General features: G+C 41.6%; 1 protein-coding gene across 2 annotated transcripts in view; it reads right to left on the minus strand.

The window, feature by feature from the left end:
- The window catches only part of hectd4 (HECT domain E3 ubiquitin protein ligase 4), a 41578-nt gene extending 18575 nt beyond the window's left edge, over positions 1–23003 (minus strand). The window contains exons 1-39 of one of the 2 annotated variants that reach the window (XM_084360555.1): positions 22317–23003; positions 17641–18194; positions 15491–15580; positions 15268–15395; positions 13621–13729; positions 12670–12808; positions 12089–12259; positions 11809–12001; positions 11523–11684; positions 10394–10507; positions 10140–10280; positions 9810–10045; positions 9576–9718; positions 9401–9471; positions 9207–9312; positions 8960–9080; positions 8722–8850; positions 8257–8381; positions 7667–7820; positions 6925–7028; positions 6537–6735; positions 6313–6432; positions 6119–6223; positions 5500–5663; positions 5093–5338; positions 4457–4649; positions 3792–3896; positions 3596–3684; positions 3320–3492; positions 2652–2787; positions 2401–2545; positions 2111–2277; positions 1879–2025; positions 1601–1785; positions 1232–1385; positions 865–1145; positions 589–775; positions 409–490; positions 78–280 (exon numbers count right to left, since the gene is read on the minus strand). In XM_084360555.1, coding sequence (XP_084216681.1) covers positions 78–280; positions 409–490; positions 589–775; positions 865–1145; positions 1232–1385; positions 1601–1785; positions 1879–2025; positions 2111–2277; positions 2401–2545; positions 2652–2787; positions 3320–3492; positions 3596–3684; positions 3792–3896; positions 4457–4649; positions 5093–5338; positions 5500–5663; positions 6119–6223; positions 6313–6432; positions 6537–6735; positions 6925–7028; positions 7667–7820; positions 8257–8381; positions 8722–8850; positions 8960–9080; positions 9207–9312; positions 9401–9471; positions 9576–9718; positions 9810–10045; positions 10140–10280; positions 10394–10507; positions 11523–11684; positions 11809–12001; positions 12089–12259; positions 12670–12808; positions 13621–13729; positions 15268–15395; positions 15491–15580; positions 17641–18194; positions 22317–22463 — 6218 coding nt within the window. In that variant the 5' untranslated portion in view covers positions 22464–23003. Of the gene's footprint in view, positions 1–77; positions 281–408; positions 491–588; positions 776–864; positions 1146–1231; positions 1386–1600; positions 1786–1878; positions 2026–2110; positions 2278–2400; positions 2546–2651; positions 2788–3319; positions 3493–3591; positions 3685–3791; positions 3897–4456; positions 4650–5092; positions 5339–5499; positions 5664–6118; positions 6224–6312; positions 6433–6536; positions 6736–6924; positions 7029–7666; positions 7821–8256; positions 8382–8721; positions 8851–8959; positions 9081–9206; positions 9313–9400; positions 9472–9575; positions 9719–9809; positions 10046–10139; positions 10281–10393; positions 10508–11522; positions 11685–11808; positions 12002–12088; positions 12260–12669; positions 12809–13620; positions 13730–15267; positions 15396–15490; positions 15581–17640; positions 18195–22316 lie in introns of both variants that reach the window. The other variant, XM_084360556.1, reaches the window with a different exon arrangement.
- Positions 23004–23810: the final 807 nt, after the last annotated feature.

The following is a 23810-nucleotide window of genomic DNA, read 5'->3' on the forward strand; positions in this document are numbered from 1 at the left end:
ATGAAATCGTGTTAACATAAAAGTGGGAGTGAACAAAGCTGGTAATTGCAGTTCTATGCTTATTCTTGTTTTCTCACCTGGCTAGATCAGCGTTCCTGTCCCTACAAACAGCGGTCTGAGCAGTTTTCTTCTTGTCGCCAGTGGTGATGCCTCCAGCAGTCTCCTGGGCTAGAGCCTCCACAGGTGGGCCAACACTCACTATCAGACCTGACTGAGCCCACTTGTTGGCCTTCCTCAGGGCAGCAGCTGCCTCTTCTGTGATCACCTCACAGCTGCCGCTCTGGGGAAAATAGGACAGCAGAGGTAAGTTGGAATAAATCTACAGAAACATTAGTTTTCATATTGTGAGTATATGCTTTAAAAATAAGAGTAAATGTGGGTTTTCTTTCCGTAATACTCTTTTTGTACCTTTGTCATGTCTCTGTCCATCTTTACCACCTTTTCCATGTTTGCGCCAGTGCCAAGCCGAAAAGGACGTCCCTCTGAGCTGCTGCATTTTGGATTGGATGGAAGAACAATCGTGTCATAGAATTCCAGGTTAAGCAAGCAAATGTGAAATAAAAACAAAGATATGACTGACAACCTCACCTGAGAAGTGGTTGTAGAACTTCATGAGATGACTGGTCCTCTCTCTTGTGGATGAAGATTGACAGCTTGCCATCGACTGCCTCACCCTCCTCCCCAACATCATCAGACTTCAGAGCTCCTTTGGAACTGGCACGGGACAGGCAAGTGTCTGGCTCAGAGGAGCTGGGGGAGAGCAGGGTCTGACAGCCTGGTAAAGAGGGAATATTGTAAATAGTAAGAATTGGCAAGAGAGAATGATTTACTTTTCCTTAGTGCTCCTTGATAAAAGAGACCAACCTGGTACAACATAGTCTGCCAGCTTTGCCAGCAGCAAGGAAGCAATACGTGAGGCAGGGTCATTAGCATCTTGTTGTTCAGCGTCTAGCGTGTTAATAGAGTAGCTCCACGAGGGCAGGGCCACGTTACCACAGTCCTCCACACTCATGAGAGGCAGAGCAGCTCGACATAGCTGTAGGATGATGAGTACCAGCTTTGGAGAAGGTCTCTGGTCAAGCAGCAGAGACAAGAGCTTAGAAACACAAGCTGGCTGGCTCAGGATAGCTTTACCAATGTGGCTCCTGGAATAGGAAAGGAAAAAGGAGCATAAATACACACACACAAATAGAAATACCTAATGATATACAAACATGGCATAAAATTTTACCTGGAAAGGTCATTGAGCAGACTGAGCACATCCTGTAAGGCATCGTTACCAGCTGCCTGGTTCCCACAGCACTCTGTGGCTCTGGCCAGGTGATTGGTCAACAGGCTGGACACCTGCCGTGCCAGACCAGAGTGCACTGCATCTGTAGACCCACCTTTAAGAGAAAAAACAATGATCACTTACCTATCATTGCTATACACTAAATTTGTAGAGTGAACCCTTTTCTCTGACCATTCTTAATGTGCACTTTGAAGCAAGTTCTTCTCTCCTGCCTCATTATATGACTAGCTTTTCTGGATCAACACAAATATATTGAACTTGATAGCTGTTCACAGATGATCAGAGTAACAGGCTGTAAGCGTAGCTTACCTTCCACCTTCTCCCACTCAATGCAGCGATTAGCCAGCACCTGGAAAGCAGCCCAGGCCATGGTGGCCACCTTCTGCTTTTTGGTCTGCTTCTCGTTCGAGCTGCATTCCCTCTGACCACTTAAGCTACACAGACTGTCCATGAGCTGGACCAGACCACTCCGAACTAGGCACTGCTCCTCACTCCTGTCATAAACAGATGAAATGAGGGTAAGGCATCTGAGGGTATGGACATAAAATCAGTAAAATCAAGAGAGAGATACAGACAAATTCCCTTGCCTGGTGTAGGGGATTGTGCAAAGCAGGCCAATACTGTTGGCACAAGCAATGGGGTAGCGAGCACATAGTGACACTACGGACGTCATAGTCTCCCCGAAGGCCTCCTGCACCTGCTCCACCATCCCACCGCAGGTCAGCTCCTCAATCCTGCACACAAACACAGATGTGTAGAGGTTCATCTTTGTCGAATAGGGTGGGATTGTTACCAGTGTTTACAGCCCTCTTCTCTTACCTCGGGCCACCTTGCAGCACCATAGTGACAGGCCCCACCAGGTGGGTGACGCCACCAACTCTGACAGCAGCAGTGAGCAACTCCCTCATATGAACAAGTGCCTGTTTCCGTGTGCTGCCACGTCTCCAACGTGTCTGTGCGGCGGACAGGAAACTGCTGCTTGACACCTACAGAAATTACCGGTATTAAAGACCTCAATGTCAGACCAGAATGCACCAAATGATTCTCATGCAGCCATGGCAACAAGCAAGCCAATAAGAAAAGGAGTGAGTGATGAGTAAGAGACTTACTGCCTGATCAGGTGTTGTTCCGATAAAGGCGAAGAGCTGTCCAAGCAGCACACTGTATGTTGGTTTGTCACGGCTGTCCTCTATGGCCAGCGACTGCAGCAGGGTGAATGAGCTGCTACGATGACTCGTCGGGTGGTGCCGCCTCCTAAAGGTAAAACAACAAGTGCATAATAACAAGTAAATAAATTCATCCACAGGTCACTTAAATGATTGTCGAAAAACAAACCTGTCAAACAAAAACAAACAAATACCTTTGGGGCGCGTGTGTAAACTCTAAGTCCTGATTAGCGATCATCTCCAAGTCAGAGGGTGCAGACATGCTGCGTAGGAACACTGGCTGCTTCACCATGGGGATCACTGTCTTGGCATCCGACACCGACTTAGAGGCTAGCGCGAAACAAAATAAAGAACAATTTGATGAGAATCAAACTCACTGCCATTTTGTCTTAAACACCTCACAATCTCGTGTCTACAGGTATAAAATACTTAAGTCTGATAATTTCAAGACCTTTTAAAGTATTAAAATAGTTTAGGACTATTAGAGACTTTTAAGACTTTCAACTGATTTTTGGACAAATCATCTTTTTCTTAGTAAAGCGAGGTAAGAATAAAAGTGCTTAGTATAAATGTGGTCCCGTGAAGAGGTAGGTTTTATGCATGAATACACTTATGAGAGTGAATCAGGTTAATTTACATTTTATATTTTATAAGATACGTGCAAGTAAAAAGACAGTATTAAGTTTAGTTGTAGATTTAAAGTTGCATTCATTAAATTCAGACTCATGTCTAAGGTACATAATTGTGCCTAATAAGAACAACAGCTCATTGACATTTGAATACTGTGAGTGCTGAAGGAAAAAAATCTCTGATAAGGTTTCACTTGGCAACTAAACAATGACATAAGAAAGATGATATGTACCTGGACCTGGTGTACCAGCCGGCGTTGTGGTTAAGCTTCTACAATGTGGAGCAATGGTAACATGGAGCAGCAGCTCAGTGCGGTTCATCAGACTCTTCACCAGAGCCTTCGTTTTGGCCAGTGAGGTGCTACTTCTGAGGTGCATGGTGTTTACCTCCTGAAAGAACTTCTCCCTGTCGGTGCAGATACATAATGTTACCGCACGAACTGAACTGTGACAGCTGAGGTAATGTCATCTGTTCCAAGAACTGAGAGGATTTTTAATTAAATACTTGCCTCAGTGCAAGGACAACATTTTCCAAATCACTAAAATCGAGCGGGACCTCCTTGAGTGAGCAAAGTAGTTCCAGCTCCTTAATTTTGTTCTAGTGAAACAAAAAAGAAAACAATTATGAATTTCAGAGAAAATGGCAGTTGTAATGACATCATCTCTAGAGGAAAACTCGTAAAATATGTGTGTGGCGCAGAGTACCTCAAAAAAGTGGTAGTCGTGGAAGAAAGGAGTGTTGTTCTCCAGTTTTCCCTGATGGGCCTCCTCTACCTCATTCTGCCACTTCTGCTCCAATTCTGCGACACTCTGAAAGCAACACAGGAGGTAATCCGACACACAGTCAGAATTACATTTCTTTCTTCTGTTAAGGTTGGTAGTCTGATTTTAGCGATGCACCGTATGGATTTATTTTGCCAATATCATTATTTACGGGCTTCTCAAGGCAGATACAGATAAGAAAAATTAATAGATGATTCTGTTGATTTTAATATTACTCTCATGTTTCCAGGTTGTATTTAGATAAACATTATCTCTCCAAATTTGTTGACATATCAGAAGCATACCGGTAATTAGAAATATAATAAGGCAGTGTAAATAAGCCAACTTCCGGGCAGCAAATTAATAAACCTTAGAATAACACAGTAGAAGTAATTCATCCATCTAATCTACCTACCATCAATCTAAGTCCCTGCAGTTTACAGAAAGTAATTAATTAAACTATCTTAAGCAGAACTTTCTTGAATAGCCTAATTAAAAACTGACAAAATGACCGATGTAGTGCAAAGTGTTTACGGTGTGTTTACCACTAACAGCAAGCAAACATAATTTAAAGCATACTGTATTAGTTCCTTGCAGCAGAAGCTCACCTGCAGCTGACGCTGCATTGCATTGATCTTCTTGAAGGTCTCAACCATGATCTTACAGACCAGGTCATACTCCTCTGCGTGATCCTCGCGGTATTGGTAGTTGACGAGCGATTGAAGAGCATCCACCAGGCTTAGATGTTTAATGACACAAGATACTATGACCTCCTCCATAACATCTGGTCTGATCACCTCCCTTAAAGAAAAAAATGGTTGAGTGAAATAGTGATGCTTTGCAAGGAAAAAAAAACTGTTTTACTTTAAAGAGGGTATTCAGTAATGTTGCTATCTTCTGTGACCATTTTATCAATAAACTGATAAACATACAACTACGGCTGGGGCAAACTTCCAGCTATGAATGGGGAGAGCTGCGATACAAAATGCCTAGATGTTCCATTTAAAAGCAGGGTGATTCAACTGTATAAAATCGAAAGGACTTTCAGGACCAGTCAGAAAAAACATTAATATTTTGTAAGCTGGGTTCTTGCCAATTACACAGTCTTAGAAAGTGTTGCTTTATGTTGCTTCACCTCTCTTTAGCCTTTGGTAGTCTGCAAAAACTTGTGTGCTTGGATGTTTCCCATTGTATAGTGATGTGAAATGCACACCCTCTGTGCTGTAACAGAATGGACCTCTTACTTTATGCTAGGACGGAATTGCGGTCGAGCCCTTCCAGACACCTCTCGTAGTCTACCCATAATGCCTGGAGGGAGGCGGATACGAGGCAAATCGAAATAGGTGCCTGGCATGAGGCCTGGGGGTGGGATGAGCACATCAGAGGGGTAGGTAAACTCCCGGTCTTCTTCAATAGTGAGTGGCAGAGGTGAAGGGCTGGGTGTGAGTGCAGGAGAGATTGCACCATTTGCTTCCACCTGCCACTGACACCTAAAGAAAAAACAAAGCCTGTCACCAGTCTGTCATCTAAGCTTGTTCAACTTTATACCACTTAAGGATGTGTACCAATTCTTACAGTGTGCTATTTTTACCACATGGGCAATCAATATTACTGGGAGACATTTTGTGGTATGTTTATTCAGCTGTGTCACCTTTGCAGCAGCTTTGAGCAGAGCAAATCGTGGCAGGCTTCCTCCTCTCTTGTCACCTCTGGCCCGTTATACAGGATGCGTAGCATCGAGCAGGCGAGAACTGACAGACCCAGTGCAAGGTCTGCCAGGAAGGGGAGGCCTCCAGAGACGTCCTCTGATGACTCCTAAAAACAGAAACAAAAAGCATCCTTAGAATCAGGGGTCGCTCCCATGTTCAATACAGCCAGTATGACTAAACAACGGTAAATACAGATGTTTGGGACATGCCAGTACTTCCACGTTTTACCTAGGGCTGCGACTAACAATTATTATTAATCTGTGGATTATTTTCTCGATTAATCAATTCGTTTTTTGGAAAATGTTTGATGAGTGCTTCCCAAAGCCCAAGAAGGCATCCTCAAAAGTCTTGTTTTGTCCACAACCCAAAGATATTCACTTTGCTGTCAAAGAGGTGTAAAGAAACCAGAAAATAATCACATTTAAGAGGTTGGAACCAGAGAATTTACACTTTTTTTCCCCCTTAAGAATTACACAAACTGATTAATCGATTACCAAAATAGTTTGCGATCAGTTTAATAGTTGAAAGTGACTTGATCAATTGCTGTATCTCTAGATTTACCTGAGCTCTGACAGTGCAGGAGAAACCCCACATGGCTTTATCAGGAGTGTTGTGTTCACGCCCACTCCTCATCTCAAAGGAAAACGTCACAGTGTCTCCTTCAACCTAATAAAGGACACGAAAAAGTTGCTCTTCAAGACTGTATACACACTATATGTTCACAGTGTACATCTGTGCAACACAACTTCTTTTACCTTGACGAGGTCTTTGGGCCATCCTGTTCCTAAGACACTACGACTGCCATATCCCAGAGTGTTCCCTCCGTACTCCGTTACTTTACGACTGTTGGTGTTGGGACCAGCATAGATAACCAACTGAAATATCAGAGAATATATTTAGTGCAAAATATACCAAACTAGAGCTTTGCTCTGCTTGAGACATTGCACACAATGTATGTGAGAGCTGAGGGAGTCAATACCTTGTCATAGTCATACTGTGAGGAGCAACGAGAATCAAAGCGAAGGTACAGGCAGCGAGCTCCTGGGATGTGTACCGTCTCTTTGAACTTGTAATTGTCCCTCACAGGGTGCACCGTTTCTACTGTCTTCCCAGCAGCCCATGGGGCAGGGATCTTCAGTCCAGTCAGGAAACCGGGCTCCTCACGTTCATCAAGGATTCTAATATCAAGGATACAAAGGAATTACTGGTTTTAGAAAACTGAGCTTATGACAGACAAGACAGCTAGCACTTAAGTTGCCGTATAGCCTCCTATAATCATGATCAAATCAGATTGTCCTCATTAAAATGCTAAATTATGATTCATTGTGAATTTTTAACATTCTAATGGTCATCTTCAGAAAACTTACTTGTCATCAGTAACACATGACTTCGCCCCCTGCCCTAGAGGACCACCCATTAGTGGAGGCTCATCAGTGAAAAGTGGTGACTGAGTCTTTAGTAACAGGGCAGTCTGGAAAGCAGAGAGTAAAAATAAATACTTTAACCTTCATAATTTTTTTCCTAACCAAGTTGCTAAAGACAATAACTACAACAACACAATCATGAAAGGTGACAAATACATTTTTGTGTTCACGTTTTTTGCTCAAAATCACATCACGCAATCACCGTCAGTTAACAGCGGCAGCTCCCTGGCTCTCACTGCAAATTGTTGTTTCATCCTTAAAAGGTTGCTCTGTGGGTTGAAGTTTTTTTGAACTTATATTTTGAGCATTATCCAGTGAAGGAAATTACTTTTTCTTCCTTTACGTGGACCGAGATACATTCCATTATAGCTATCTACAACAGTTTGAGTGCTATTTGTTGTTCTGTCTGGTGATTTTTAAACGTGTTAAAAAGAAAAAGCTACATATGGCACACATTTGGTATCAAATTAAAGAGGACGTTGTGTTTTTTATATGAAACAACTTGTAATTGACAACTTCTTTCTGTTTTTGAGATAGAGCTGTTTGTTCGGGTGTGAGGCTCCACAGTGACCTGCTAAACATTTAAGAATTCTGTTGGGCTCTAGAGGGTTGATAAGGATGACTGACGGAAAAACATTTTTCTTGTAATGCAAGAATTTACATTTTGGATTGGCAAGACTCTAACCTGGCTGGTGTAGAGGACCAACTGCACCAACTGAGGCATGAGGGCGTCGGCGAGTGTGAGGGTCTGCAGGTTTGGGTGCATCAAAGTGGTGAGCAACACTGGCAGCAGGTGCCCAAGCATGGTTGCCTTGGTTACCTGTTCCAAGCCTTTCAACCTGAACAAGAAAAGAGAAAAATAAAATGTTACGGTGATGGATCCTAGACAGAAAAAACAAGATAAGAAATGGGCAATTTAGAAGAGGTGAAACAAATCCACTGTGATTTAAAGAACCAGCATCCATAAATGATTTTTCATGCACTCTTTTATTCTCCTTAAGGAGGCCGCAGCAGCATGACTCAGATTTAACTAAATCTTGTTTCACGGTGAAATAGTGCATTAGAGTTAACCAAGAGACCATCATGTCTGGTTGTATTTCTGTCAGTTACATTACGGTATTATGGTAATAGATATTGACTTCAAATGTCTGCTCATGCAATATTGTAAGTAGATTTTAAAAAAAGGTATCTAGCGGCAGCTGTAGCTCTCCCAGTGAAAGGTTATTTTCCCATCTTGAAAAGGTACTTTTAATAGAGATGTAGTTAAAGGTTTACCTGGTTTCTCTGTCAGGGATGTCGCTGTTAATGAGAGCTGTGGTCACCTGCTGCAGGGTCTCCAGCACTTCATCACATCCCACCAGGATCTTGGTTGCTAGGGACAGGATACTGCTTTGCAGCTCCTGAGGACAACACAAAGCATAGGCCCAAACTTACGTAACCTCTGCTTCCAAGATATACAATGATCATACATCTTTTGTACAATATGGAAAGTGTACACACAACATGTCCTTACTTTTATGCCAAAATTCCCATCTATTAGCTCAATCTGTGCTATTGGTTTACATAGCATTTAGTAACAATACATCCTTAATTAGTATAACACTGTTAGCTAATAGTAAAACTGCAATAACCACAAATAATAATACATGAAAGAACATTCATCCGTTGCTCCGTTGGATTGGTTGGTCTCATAGAAACACACTCCACGTGCACAGAGGGGTATTTAAAGGGGATGTTTACCTGTACCTTCATTGTTTCCCCTTGTAGGGAGCTGTCACTGTCGTCGTTATCATCCGGACGGATAAGAATGGTGTTACTGAGGAGGTGGTTCTGAACAGCCATGAGGTAGCGCAGACTAGGTGAGACCACCTACAAGGAGGGAAAACCATATCAAGTTTGGCAATAGTACAATCTGACAAAACATGCTATCTCAGTCAACACAGATGGCATTTTGTTCTGTTGAACTGATATTTCATACTGGCACAGTGGAGAGCAGCTTCTGGAAATCATCTCGGGCGACAGTCTGACATTTAGTAATGAGGAGGCAGGATTCCCGGACTACAGTCTTGAGGATGCAGTGCAGGAGCTCATCACTCAATCTGTAAAAGAGATTTTTAATAATAGCTAATTAAGTTTTTAAGCCAAGACGTGCTATTGCTCTGTGCTGGTTATTAAGGGCTATGGGAAATGATTTCGCACCCTTTATTTACAAAATAGCCACATACCTGTAGTGGTCATCCTCTTCACTCCCAAATCGGTTTTTCTGCAGTTGGTCTGCCAAGTTTGTAAGGATGACATCACGAAGTTGAGACAAGCCGCTGTTCCTTTCACCTGAATGTCACAAACAAATATACAGAATATTAGATACATTCACCACAAAACAGATGAGGTGGCAGTTATATTAAAATGTTATAGTCACCTTCAGTTAAAACCAGTTTCAGCAGTTTGTTAAGTTCAGCCTCCCCCTGATACAAAGTATTCAGGCCTGAGCTACAGTGACAGAAAGGATAGTGACAAAAAAGGTGCATTTAAATATCAGTGTGATCACAAATTGTACAAAAAAAACTATTATTTGTGTTTTATGTGTGACTTACCTGATGGCCAGGCACACTTCTCTCTGAATCTCTGATCCTATCTGATCCACTGGAGCCATAAGTAGCTGCCACAGGAGCAGACCTGAACGACGCACACTCTCCCTGTTTTGCTCTGACTGAGGATTGAAAAACCTAAAAACAACCTGGAGAGGAAAGACCAAAAAACAATCAAAAACACAGAAAATGTCTGCGTCATTTTGTGCAAAACAGGCCCCAGCTGCACCTCAAACTGACCTGGAACACAACTAAGATGCAGCGGATGATGCATGTATCTCCATTGACCATGGCCTTCTCCATGATGTCACAGATGCTGCTAAAGTGACGGGCCTCGATGGGATGTTGTTTACCCAGTAGGGCCCCCAGTGGCAGGCTGTTGCTACTGGCCGCCAGCAGGTTGAGCTGGTGGATACACATAGCACCTACATGATGAAGTAGCTGGTTGATCACCTCACCAGTGGCCACAGTTTCCTCTGTAAAAGGACAAGTATTGCAGATTCTGAAATTTTTGACTTCATTTAAAGAGCATCTGGTGGTTTCAGTAATTTTTACATTTTTTTAATTTACCTTTGGGTTCTTTAATGACATGGCTGACACCGAGCCTATGGCACACATGATGAAAGGCTTGGTTCCCAGGATTGCACCACTGATCTATGTAATCACTGGAGCAGGTCCAGATCAAGTTGTTCAGTGCATCGTAACATGCTCCTGCAAAGCGAAAGATTACAGAAATAAAGGTCACTCAAATGGTCGATGCATTGTGTGGCTATCCTCTGTGAGTTCAGCACGTAACAGCAGAATGTAACAAAAGGTGAGCTCACCTAGTCCTGCCACCTGGGCTCCCCTGCCGAGAGAACTGCCAGGAGCATCAATGAGGTCTGCACGGCTGCTGAACTGACCGTCAGCCAGGTTAAAAACCAGGCTGGAGGCTAAAACTGACAAAAAAATGAAAGTGAATAAACTAATTGCTGACTATATTATAGAGTTCAAAGCTTTGGGGTTCCTACATTTTTTGCCCTTTTGTAAAAAAAAAAAAAAAAAAAGGATTATTCAGGCACAAATAAGGCATTATGTTTTATCAGCGTTTGTGAATATCTTTGTTAGGGATGCATCTATCTATGGGTTTTGGTATTGGCCAATATTCACCTTGTTGACTGCTATCAGCCTATCGTCAAATAAGGAGACATTCAAAAATAGTAGTTGCTGATTTGTGTCTGTTGTGTCGCACATTCATGAGCTACTGATTTTTTGACATCCGTGCCATCAGTTTGTAAGGCTATGTAAATCCTGAAAAATTCTGTTGATTGATTAGGTAGTTGTATAGTAGTCAAAAAAGGCTTTTAAAGCAGTTACTTTTTAAAAAGTTTATATTATTTTCTTCATGTGAAAGAAGATTATAGTAAAGGTTGTCTCATAAATTTGTCTGATCTAATGTGTTGTCTTTCAAAAATAGTGTAATGAAGGGCTGAAAGACTTAAACAACTAAGTTATTTTTTTATAATGAAGACTTATTTGTTTCCCCGGCACGAAAAGGGCAATAAATAATAGAATAAAAATAAAAATACAACAACAGAAAAACATCAGTGTCAGCATCAGCTATTTATACATCTTAACAGTATCGGCCCAGAATTTCACAATCGGTGCATCCCTTAGTCTATATTAATGTTATGTGTGTTCAAATGTAACATAACTTACTATCATCAAACCCCTTCTTAGGACTTAAAGCTTTAGTCATTTTATAATCAGAATATTTGTCATCCATCAGCAGCTCAACATGATGTCAAATGCTTGATTTATTTCTTGACTTTCCAAAGTCTTTGTAATGTATCATTATCTACATTTAATCTCATTCTTTCTAACTTTTTGAGAAAAACAAAATTGCAGAAAGACTGACGACAGAAAACTCAATACAGACAGGATTTATAAGTGTCTGTGTCTGTGTGCTCTTACTTTTGAGAGAGGAGAGGCTGCTGGTACCTCCAAACAGGGAGCGTGTGGCCGAACTCCCAGATACACCAGGAGGTGAGACCAGCATCACTAGATAAGTTCCGCACACATACATAGGGGTTTTTCTCAGGGTCTTCAGAGGGAGTCCACAGCTAGTGTTGACAGCTATAAAACATTTAAAACATTGAACGGTCACCAGAGAATATATTATTAACCATATGAGCCACATGATTTTCACATTAAAGCATGTATGATTTTTGGATATTTCTAAGTTTTGCTGATGAATTACCAGACTGTTCCTCTTTGACTGTGTTGGTGATTGCAGAGCCTGTTAGAGCAGCCAATGTGGCAGAATGGGAGGCCCGGAAGCGTGACATTCGACTCAAGAGAAGCTCATTCAAGCACTTTGAAGACTCGCCTTCCTTGCGAGTAAGAATAACCCTTTCCTGTAAGATGTCTGCAACGCACAACCCCGTCTGTGTCTGCACCGTCGACAGGGAGGAAAGAAAACATCAAAGATGGAACACAGCCATAAACAAACTGTGTGTGGCAGGGCATGTAGTACTCACAGACAGGTGAAAGACATCCATGAAGACAGAATGGCCTTTCTGTGTCTTCTCATTGAGGCTGGCTGGTGACCAGACCCAGTACAGGTAGGTTCCATCTGAGCAGAGGTGCAGCGTGGTCATGCTGCTGCCCACAGGGAAGTGATGGGCTGGCATGGGCACAATCTGGCACACCTGGAAATGGAACAGAGAACATCAGTCTTGGCTATACTTGTCATTTCAACTGAATTTTAAAGAGTTGGTTGGATTTTGATTGGCCACATTTAGACTGAACATAGTTTTTATATACGCCCCTTCTTCATATAAATTCAAATATGTCTATCTATTTCCTCTTCATATCTTATATGTATTTGCATTGTGACTTTATTACATCCTGAATAAAGACAAATGATGCCACATTGTGGGCTTTCATGCCTTGTTTATTTGATCAAATCATTTTGATATTGCATGATGGGATAGTAAATGAAAAATAAGAATTTCTGTGAGAATTATGTTGAATGTCAAATAGAATAACACTTGCAAGGTCACATTTACTGAATGATTCAGCATCAAATTGAAAAGAGAGGAATGAGAGTACACAGTACCTGGAGGGTGAAGGGGTCAATGACCTGGCACAGCTGATGAGGCTTGGCATCAAAGGAAGAGGGACGGTGGAGGAGGCGACCGCTACTGAACACCACCCAGCCAGGCTCCAACTCTTCATTTCGACAGTACACAAAGCCCCTGCACAAACACAAACACAAACACAAACACTGTGCATCAATTTCTGTGTTCTATCTGAATACTTCATTTTTGATTTGAAGATAAATGAGTTGAGTAGCAAAACAAAATCAACTTATCTACAGACATTACGTACCAATTCTTTCCACAAAATTAAGCATATTCTTCACCCTTTTCGGTGCTGAAAATGACATATAATTGAGAGTTTGCCACCCAAGAAAAGAGCTGGTGTTGCTTGTTTAAAGCTATCATGGGTCTCCAAATCTAGTTTTTCTCTTAACATTGCCAAGAGTAGTGCTATTTGCTGAAGGTTAGCGCTGTAGTGAGTCCAACTTTCTTACAGAAATGTTTCTTTGTCAAGTTGTTATTTCTCAGATGGAAACGAGAAAAGAGAGATGCTTCTAGCATATAATCAGCTAATTCACAGGCTAAATCTGCCATATATATCTTTTCCTGCCAGTGAAAGAAAATGAACTCTAGGACCTCTGAATTCTTAAAAACACATTGTGGAAGGAAGCTGCCTTCTGCTTACAAATTGGGTAATTTGCTACCACAGCATGGAATTAAGACCACACGCCCCTTTTGTCCCTTTTTACAATCAACCAAATCAATCAAAGACAGTTTGGGAGGATGTGATTGTGTACTGCAGATATTGATTTAAAAAATGTCCAGGAAATAACACCATTGTTGCATTGGGATGGGTAAGTGATAAGGGATATTTTTAGTGTTTCCCTTCTGTCTTTCTGTCTGTCTCTCTTGCTATTCTCTGAGCGCTGTGGATAAAGAAAGGCAGGCGGGAAGGAGTGTCACATTACCTCAGTGTCCCATGTAAACCAGAGCCCAGCTTGCTGAGTCCTCTCCCAGAGGAGTTAGTGGTATACAGATAGAGCCCGTCTGTGGCTAGACAGCGCCCGAGGTCAGTGTCTGGAAGACACAGGGGAAAAAAAGAATTTGATATAAGGTTAATGACAGATAGATGACAGATGACAGATGATGGATAATCACAATGATAAGTTGGGGGAGGTATCAACAGAGTAGTGGATTAGGATGCTAAACAAGGCATCTGTTTGCTTTGCTTAATTTTTCATTGTGAGGATTTTGATGTCTCCAGAGATCTAAGATTCTGGACTGATCTAGTGTCAGCTTGAAATGTAAATATGCAAAGCTCTATAGATATGTGCCCTGATCAGCTTCCATCACCCGACAAGGTCAGCTTGCTGGAGAGTGAACATCACTCTTTCCTCCTCTGCTTCATCACTTATCCTCTATAGAAGTGTGAATCTTCACTGACCTCAAGATTTGATTTGATTGAATTTGAACGATTTTTGATGCATCACAATGTCTGGCATTGTCAATTTTTCATAATTACTGCACATGACTACTCAGAATTGAATACAAGCAATAAGATAAATCTAAATTAAAAATCAGACTACAACAAAAATCTGCATCTTTTCAATACCTGTATCTTGACCAACATCAGTACTTAAACAATACAAACACAACACATAGGCAATCAGTGCCTTACACGTGACTCTGCTGCACACACCTCTCTCACAGTTGAACTCAATTCATGGCTGATTAGCTAGGCTCGCTGTATTCTTTGAGGTGGCACGTTAGATCAGGGTAGTATAGTAATTATTGTACAGCAGATTTTACACACAGCGTGCATCTTGTCCAGTCCATGCTTTCCAGTATGTTCATAAAATCTAAAATGTGCCCAGATGTCTGCTTTCAAAATCCTGGGTGCATTTTGTAATCACACGCTGCTGATATCTCCCTCCCTCCAACACATCCCCTAGTATAATATAATATAATAATATAATCACGCAATTCGATGCAAACGAGCAGTGTTACAACGTAACTTTACAACTTTATTGTCCAGCCGAGGCCAGAAAATCAACAATCAACATAAGCTGCAAACTCACAATTATGTCCCCTCTCTGCATCGATGCATAATCGTCCACGTCTGCATCGCAATACATCTTATAATCGAGACATTTCCACAACTCTAATCCTCTAACAGTCACAGCTCTTCTCTTTGATTCAACATTGGCCCTAATCACTTAACTATACACACATATATAGTATACAGTAAAATTAGGCCTATGAATCTTGTACCAAGCAATGCAGTCTCCACCCTCCATTTTCACACACTAAATGCATTTCATACAAAGGGCATTTTAAATAATCTAAAGGTGAATAAATAAATCAGGGAAGCACGGCAGTATTATATGAAATATGACAGGCACAGTCCTCTCCACAATCTGCAAGCCACAAAACTAGATATCAAGGTTCAAGATTCAAGGTGATTTATTTGTCAATATACAACACAGGCTTGCATAACGAGTTATATCTTAGGTACAACACATAACTAATCACAACCACATGAAAGAACTGCACTGAATGTGACCCATTATTCAGATTTATTTTGGTTTTCCAAATGTAGAGGGTGATCATTTTACCTTTACTCTCTGCGCCTCCAGCAGAATTATCAGGTGTGGGCAGCATGTCCTCAAAACCCCAGGACACACTGTGTTTGCCGCCCAGGAGGCAAGATGGAGAGCCTGGGCCTCCTTCCAGAAGCAAGAGTCTGAAGCAGGGAAGACACAGTGTGATACAGTTATTCATTGGGAAAGTCTATTACTGTATAGCTATCTTTCAAATGAACTAAAGTGCGCCCCTTACCTGTACAGGACATCTGACACAGGGAGCTGGCCCAGATCAGTTTGTTTCTGCAGCAGGTGAACAGTGTGGATGAAGGTCTTCAGAGATCCCCTGGAGAAGAGTTTGGCAGATTAGTCAGGAGGCCTCAGCATGAAACACAAGGGAAAATCCCTTCTTAAGCTGTTCTGAAACTGTAAGTGGAATAATGCTTGGCTCGGATTATGGAGGGGACCCCATGTAATGTGCTAGGAATTAAATTAGATCTTTTTTTGAATCTGAATAAAAGATTTTTTTCCTTCAGAGTGTTGCAGAGAGATGACGCTACACTGTGAGTCTCTGCAGGGTGTAATGAGCAACCTACTTAAGTTTGTGCACTGTTCATTTACTGCTTTGCCTCATCCAAGGCTGAACTGTTCAGCAATTCTATATTCAGGGAAAAGATGTATGCAAAAAGGGACCTGCTGAAGCTGCTATTCTGGCTGTTTTTGATGCAGAAGTGAGGCTTGTAACTATCTCTGGAAAACAGGTTCAACATTATGATGAGATAGACTGATACTATTGATGTCTTTGGTAATGACAATATTTTTACGGTCAATGCTTTAAAAGCCACCAGATGTGTGTTACAACAAGGAAAGCTAAAAAAAAAAACTAAAAAAAAACAAACAAACAAAGAATTTGGCTTGTGTATCACCAGCATATCACAGTGTTATTGTGAGCTGCGAATAATTCTGCCATGTTCTGTACAGAAATGTATGTTTTATTCAGTGGTTACACCGCGACAGACAGCACATATGAGTCATGTGTCGGTGTCCCCCTCTCCACTTCACTATGTAAACACGGCAGTCTCAATAGTGAATTTACTAACCGACTCCATCATTGGTGAGGGGGAGTAAAGCTGATGGCTCTTTAATTAGCTCCCACTGTTGGTGAAAAGGCACTGGGGCTGGATGGTTCCAGCTAACAAAGAGCTCTCAGCCTCAACATAAGGCTGAACAAAGAGTGGAGAGTTCTGGTTTTGACAAGTCAAGATCAGTTGTCACCAGCAGAAGCCAGAGTTCAGGCACAAATGCAAAAAATCATATTATTATTTATTAAATTTCAGTTTAACTTCCTTTGCGACAGTTGTTTTTTTTTTTTTTGCATGTGAGCGAAGCAAATACTGGTTATAAAAAGAATCAGCACCACCCTCCCTCAGCCCCGTCTTTCCTAAGGGCTCTGTACTGCTGCTCAGTGGATTTCACAGACTGCAGAATAATGGCTGAAGCTACATCAGGAGGCAAAACAATACATTTGACTTCCTTACAAGTATACATTTCAAACAGCTTATGCTAACAGAGTACAGTTCCATCTACAGCAAGCTAGCTTGCGCAGGCTAGTTTGAGGTCAGAGCATCAGAGTCAGAAGTCTGTTTCTGCCCACAAGTTTAAGAATATACACCAAGAGGTGTAACGATTCATTTGTTCAATTAATTAATTAATTAGTAGTCAACAATTAAATTAACTGCAAACTATTTTGACAATGGATTAATCGGTTTGAGTTGGTTTCTTCTTGAGTTGGACTGAATGTATTTGGGTTGTGGACAACACAAGACATTTGAGGACGTCATCTTAGGCTTTGGGAAACACTGATTGACATTTTTAACAATTTTCTGACATTTTATAGACCAAACAACTAATCTATTTATCGAGAAAATAATCAACAGATTAATCAACGATGAAAGTAACTGTTAATTGCAGCCCTAAAAAAACTATGTTCAAATGTTCAGCTACTCTTGTATCAAATAGTACAAACAACACAGTGTGTGTTGAACAGTTTTGAGCATGGAATCAGGCATGATCATCTATGAAGCACTTTCAGTGAAGAGAGAGAGGAGGGAAACTAATCAGTTGGTCAGTTATGTGCTTAATTTAGCTTCGGCTGCCAGGAATAACTGACCTGCTTGTAAGTAGAGTTACTAATGAAGTAACGCAGTAGTTTTCCACCATGATGCTTTTTAATTACGCTATTTTTCATGCTTTTGCCACTTCAAGAGTTTGTTTTACTTACACAGTAACAATAAGCCTTCTGTTGACTCTAGATAGTCTTGGTTGTAAACAATGTCTACAAGAGCCAAAAGAGGAATCCTATGAATTGTACAGGTGTGACAGCAAGGAGAGAATGTATGACCTCACCTGGCACAGGCAAGAGCCACAAGTGCTGCAGCAGCGTTTTCCCTCTGTCGGTGTGTGTGGAGGATCTGCGTCTGAGCATGCCCCTGCTGTTGGCCTGACTCCTGGGCACCATCTTCCAGCCAGGAGCAGAGCAGGCCCTCCAGGCCATTGAGGCAGTCAGCGGGCTCTTTGCTGAGGCTGAGTGGCTGGCAGTCCCGGAGGCAGGCTAGCAGTACCTCTGCTGTGACACCGCAGAGTGCCGGGTCACTGCGAGTCTGGGACTGCAAGAGTGGGAAGACCAGCAGCAGACCGACACGGGAGGTGAAGGGCGCCTGCTCGGGTTGCTGGAGCAGACCTTGTCTTTTGAGCAAGGCCAAGGTCTCCTCATCAGCCCCTCCAGTTCCCTCTCGCTCCTGTTGCTCCTCCAGGGCCAGCTGCCGCTGCGCCCCCCACAGGCCGCGCAGAGCATTGAGACGGTACTCCAGCAGGCGGGCATATGCATTGCTCTGATTCCCACAGACGGCACGCAGACGCTCAGCAAGCTCTACCGGATTTTTTGTCTCAAATGTTAGAATCTGTGAGACAAGGGATGATAGCAAGGAAGAAAGGCAGGAGAAAATGTAATGAACAGCAGCTTTTAGAAAAGAATAAACTTTGGAGATGGCAGACACTGTTTTCACATCAGAGGGGATATTCACTCAGAAATATGAATTGTAGAAGAAGAGAACAGCGGTGGAGAATTACTGACAGGTATTTTAATTTCGGGTTGTGAGAAGAATCTGTTCTTCTGTACCTCAGTCCAGAATTTAACCTGAGCATAAGTCTGTCTTACACAGCAACGTGATAAAATAATCATTTTAAAAACAGTTGGTAGGGCAGGTCTACCATCAGCAGAGTCAAAAACAACTAGTTTGTCCACAAGGTATGTTACATTGTAGGTGAACTGAATCTAATTATTACAATTGTATAAATGTTTTAAACAGAAGTCGTTTCCACAGAATAAAACCTTGAGTCTACAGTTCCTTGGTCTATAAAATAAAGGTCAGTGTTAGCAAGGCACATTTGAGATAGCCTATCACAAGTGAAACAATGTGCCTCATGTGCACTTAGGCTGCATTTCAGATATTGATTACACTCTGTGGCCCGCGAATCATGGACTAGAAAAAAACCCATTATACCATTTAGCAGGCACAATCTGTATTGATTCAATTTCAGAAATGCTACTTATGTTACAGTAACACTCCTTCACTGGAGGCTGGGCCTTCTCCACCTTGCTCTGCAAAACACTGCTGCAAGTGGATAAAAATAGTCAGCATCACAACACCTACAAAAACAGCAGTGAGTGACCCAGTCAGTCTCATAACTGGACTCAGAGAAGGCCAGAATTATACAGAATCAAAATATAACCCAGAATTAAAAGATACGCCTATGTTTTGGTGTGAGCTACTACCTACCATAAGTGGGAGTTGCTGACACCAACAAACATGGCTGCTCTGTTTTGATTTCAGATTGGCTTTGTAAATGTGAAAATGTACTGATTTCCAACACGTGATGTGTTTTGTACAAGACTTTCTATATTTGTACTTGCACCAGCCCATTCCTAAATGCTTTAATTGACATGTCAACTTACAGAGTCAAGTACCGCCCACATACATGTTACCATTTTCACTCAGGTTAAATTATCCCAGGGATTTTAGGGACATTATCCTGGGGTGAGTGTAACCTTACTTTGTATTTTCTTGTGTTTGTTGTCCACTTTTAAGAGAATATTGCCCGCAAAGATTACACCATTTTAAATTAATAAACAACAGCTCTCAGTTAATGTTTGCAGCTAACTACATCAACAGCATCTTGTGCATTTCCCCAGGTGAAAGGTCCAGCTGTCATTTATTGTGCCTTTACCGGCATGTCCACATTGTTTCTTCCTGTTCTAGAGCAGCTTAAACAAAAAAAAGCATACAATCAGAAGCTGTGTCACTGCATGTCTGTTGTTGAGCTTAACAAAATGAAAAAAAAAAAACAGGGTGAGGGGTCAAATACAGCTCAGCCCGTTCACATTCATTAATTAACCAGTGGTTTGTCATCTGTGGAAGCTGAACATTGATTGAACATATGCTTTAATATACTTCTATCAGCCAAAATAAACAGCATGTGGCTGATGGCTGAATAGTAAAGGAGCCATCTGCAGCTGTTCTGTCTCCAACACTAAAAACAGAACAGATTGCTGATTAGAGTCTGAAAAATAAAACTGAATATGATGTGGTATTGGATTGGGGAAGGGCAACTAACATTATATTTAGCTCCAGTTAAGAACTTGGTCAATAGGTTAGGACAGAAGAGGTTATGCTGCAGTAATATAACCAGCTGAATTAGCACAGATGAATGCACCACACAGTATATTGTAAAAGTTAAATCAAGCAGGCAGTGTCTATTGATGTGCACAAAAGCCTTACACCAATCTCAGCATACTCCATGAGTAAAAAACATTCCCCACTACCAAGTGTGGAACTGTGCCAACATGCCATTTCTCCCGTCATACAGCTATGAGCTTCACTACTGTAATAACATATATGAAAACAACCCCATGTGTTGGGATATTAGGAAATTAATATTATTATTATTTTATTTTATTTTCTTTGGGGGGGGGGGGAGATGCGAAGCTGCAAGCAATATCATCATCATGTTGTTGCTGCTGTTTACATCCACTCAGACGCAAATTTTTAAAATCCACCGAAGAATTAGTTCCTGGGTGTATTCCCGTTTATGTATATGTTATATAGGAACTACAAAGAAGTACAACCTCTCATTTCATTATGCAACCCTGTGTTCTATAATGACCTTTAAATCAACCTTGAATATAATATATCTGTACTTTTTGATCACAATCTGTATACATTTTGATATATTTTTGTTAATTGTCTTGTGTGGCCTATCTTCTTCCAGGTCACCATAGAGGACAGGAGGTCATGTGTCTTAGGCAGCACTTGGCGACACCTTGGCCTGTTCAATCATCCTCGGATCCACATTCTTCACATATATTTTGTAATGTGCTTGTGTCAGATATTTTGTCATTGTATCTATATACTCTGTGATGTTGGTCTGTACACGTGATGCATGTTTGTCCATCCTGGGAGAGGGATCTCTCCTCTGTGGCTCTTTCCAAGCTTTCTTAATTTTTTTCTCTGCTACAAGGGATTTTTTGAGGGTTTTTTTTTCTTACTCAAATCGAGGGTCTAGGGACTGAGGATGTTGTTCACTGTAAAGAGTGTAAAGCCCACTAAGCAATGTGGTTTGTGGTTTCGGGGTAGATAAGTTGAATTGTACTGACTTGACTTGAATGTTGATGCTTGAAAAATGTAAATATTTTCCAAACAATTATTTTAAAAAGATATTTGTGCATCTGCGCCACAAATTCATATGCATGCCTTTTGGTTAAAATTCAATGGACAAAAAACACCGGAAATTAACCTAGATATTGTTGTGAACTTTTTGTAAATGTAAAATAGGATACACGACACATGTATCTGTTGGATAAACTACACGTTATTTCATACACATTGGTTAAATTAAGGCTGATGACACAAACTAATGGGATTACATTACTACCCATATAGTGACTGACTAACATAACTATTGTTGTACTTTACATAGTGATGGATACTAGTAGTTTTACCTTTAATACATAATAGAATACCGAAATATCTAGAATGTAACATCATTATGTTGAAGTTTCCATCTGCATCACTAAAGTCTCCGCATCAAACAACATAGGCACGTCCGGTTTCTAGGTTTTACTTTCAAAATAAGAGCATACCTTCCAGTGAAAAACATTAAAAACTCTCTATACTAAAGCACATTAAACCTAAATGCCGACTGTTTCACACTGAGACTCTAACACAACATTGCTTTTTGGTGTTTAGAGAACAAATATACAGGCCATTGATCGTTATAGCATTTTTTAATGACCACTGTTGAGTATGCTACACTTGACTGTAACCACAAAACACTTGCGATTAAGTAATGTAGCTATAGTTCTACTATCTTTAATCATCAGAAGTCTGTGGATTATCAAATGACATAAACCTACACTTCGTTACAGAAAACACTGGGCTCCACACTGCCATGTGTAGCCCCAAAAGAAATACTTTACTGTTTGTTGCAATTTGAGAAGTTGCCTGCATGGGAAAGCTGCTGCACTGGCAATACTAATCAAGTTGAGGCTGTGCAACTTGACACCTGAGGTACCGAGGTGAAATGTGTGCGCCACCTCACATGCACATTGAGTTATTTGAATGCAATTTTAGATAGCAAATCATACATCACATCGTTTGCACGTGCCATTAGAAGATCACTGTGTGACCATATAATCTAATAATAACCGCGAGACATGGCTGCATTTCTGATTAGATTACAGCAGGTCGGTTTGTATGACTTCAATTTTTAAGGGAATGACAGGAAGTGAGTTGACAACGGCTGCTTCTTTGACAGTAGGTCAGTAACATGTAGGGCAGGAAACTTGCAAGCGTTAGCGTTACCGTTATCAGCAAGGCTGTTGTTGCAGCTTACAGTGAAAATACAGTTTGACATTAACAGACACAAAACACACCGTTATCTTAGCTGCGAGCGTGTGTTTCTATATATAAACCTTTGTGTGTGCGTGTGTGTGTGTATACGTGTGTGTGGATGCTTTCACCCACCTCTTGCTCGGTGTCCCCCTGCTCCGACACTCCAATTTCGCTGGGCAGTTCGGCCAGATCTGTGACCCGAATGAGTCCGTCGTGGAGGAAAATGGTCTCCTCCTTCACCGAAAGCCACTGGGACGAATCTACAGCCCCGGAGCCCATCGCTCTCTCCTCCGACAGTGATGCCAAAGGGGTCGAACATTAAAAATTCAGTGACAGAATGACAGAAACGCCCTAGCTAGCCTGCTAGCGAGCTACAATAACATAACTGCCGTGACTGTCGCCGTTTTATCTGCCGATGGTGCTTGTCAGGGCAGACTGTACTAGTTAGGTGCAAGCAAACGGAAGACAGCCGAGCAGGGAGCAGACAGTAGTGGCAGGTCCTCTTCACATAACATGGGTGGTCGTGTCGTGCTAACAGTGGCTGCTAGCTGTCTGGCTTCGTTAGCTAACTTACCGTACGGTATCGTTATAACGTTACCGAGCAGAGTGGGCGTGACACCCGTACTAAATCCGTTATTGCACCGTACCGTCAAAACGACAACCTTTTCAGGACGACGACTGCATCCGTAGTAAGCTCATTTCACAGTTAAATTCAGGACGCAGACAGCTTCGCTAACGGCCCAGCCGGTCTGTCAGTGGCTGGAGAAGATAACAAGAGTCTCCCAGCTGTCAGTGCGACGCCATGTTTCCAAGGCCAACTAGCTGCTCCCAGCATGCACCGCGGCCCAGAATAAAAGCTGTCAAGAATTCATGGGTTCATTGTGGAGACTAACAGCACAACTTAGCATTGTTTTAGAAAGACAAGGGCGATTATTATCTAGTTTAGAGGTTATGTTAAGCCATTTTATAAAAACTTAAAGTAGAATGGAGGATTGGAATTCATAGTATAAAATATCTCACCCTCATCCAGTCCTCTCTCTGATGGTGTTTCCAACCCATCCATCTTAACCTCTCTGTCTTCTGTGTCCATAGGTAATATAGCGGCCCTGCTAAGTAAAATGAAACCATATCCTACCCACCGCTTTGCTTTAAAAAGTTTTTAACACAATTGGCCTGTGCATTACTAATATTTGTAACCTTGCTCTTTTATCATGATGTGTCCCGAGTCATTTTAAGCAGATTATTGTCCAACCTTTGTTGAAGAAACCCAATCTGAATTCTTCCTTGCCTGTGAATTACAGACGAATATCCAAACTTCCATTCCTTTCTAAAATTTTAGCAAAGAACACTGGAGCATCACAGGATGTTTGATAAGTTTCAGTCTGGTTTCCATAAACTACATTGTACAGAAACAGCTCTCCTCAGAGTGTCAAATGATATTTTAATGGCTGCAGATGCTGGTTATTGTTCAGTTTTGGCTTTATTAGATCATAGCCCAGCATTTGACATTGTTAATCACCAAAGACATCTGGTTGGCATTTCCAGGACTGCATTAGAGTGGTTCTCCTCCTATCTCATAGATAGAACTGTGTCAGTCTCTGTGGGTGACTTCCTGTCTGACTCTGC

This window comes from Pagrus pagrus (assembly GCF_965226575.1).
Source record: "Pagrus pagrus genome assembly, chromosome: 8".
NCBI lineage: Eukaryota > Metazoa > Chordata > Actinopteri > Spariformes > Sparidae > Pagrus > Pagrus pagrus.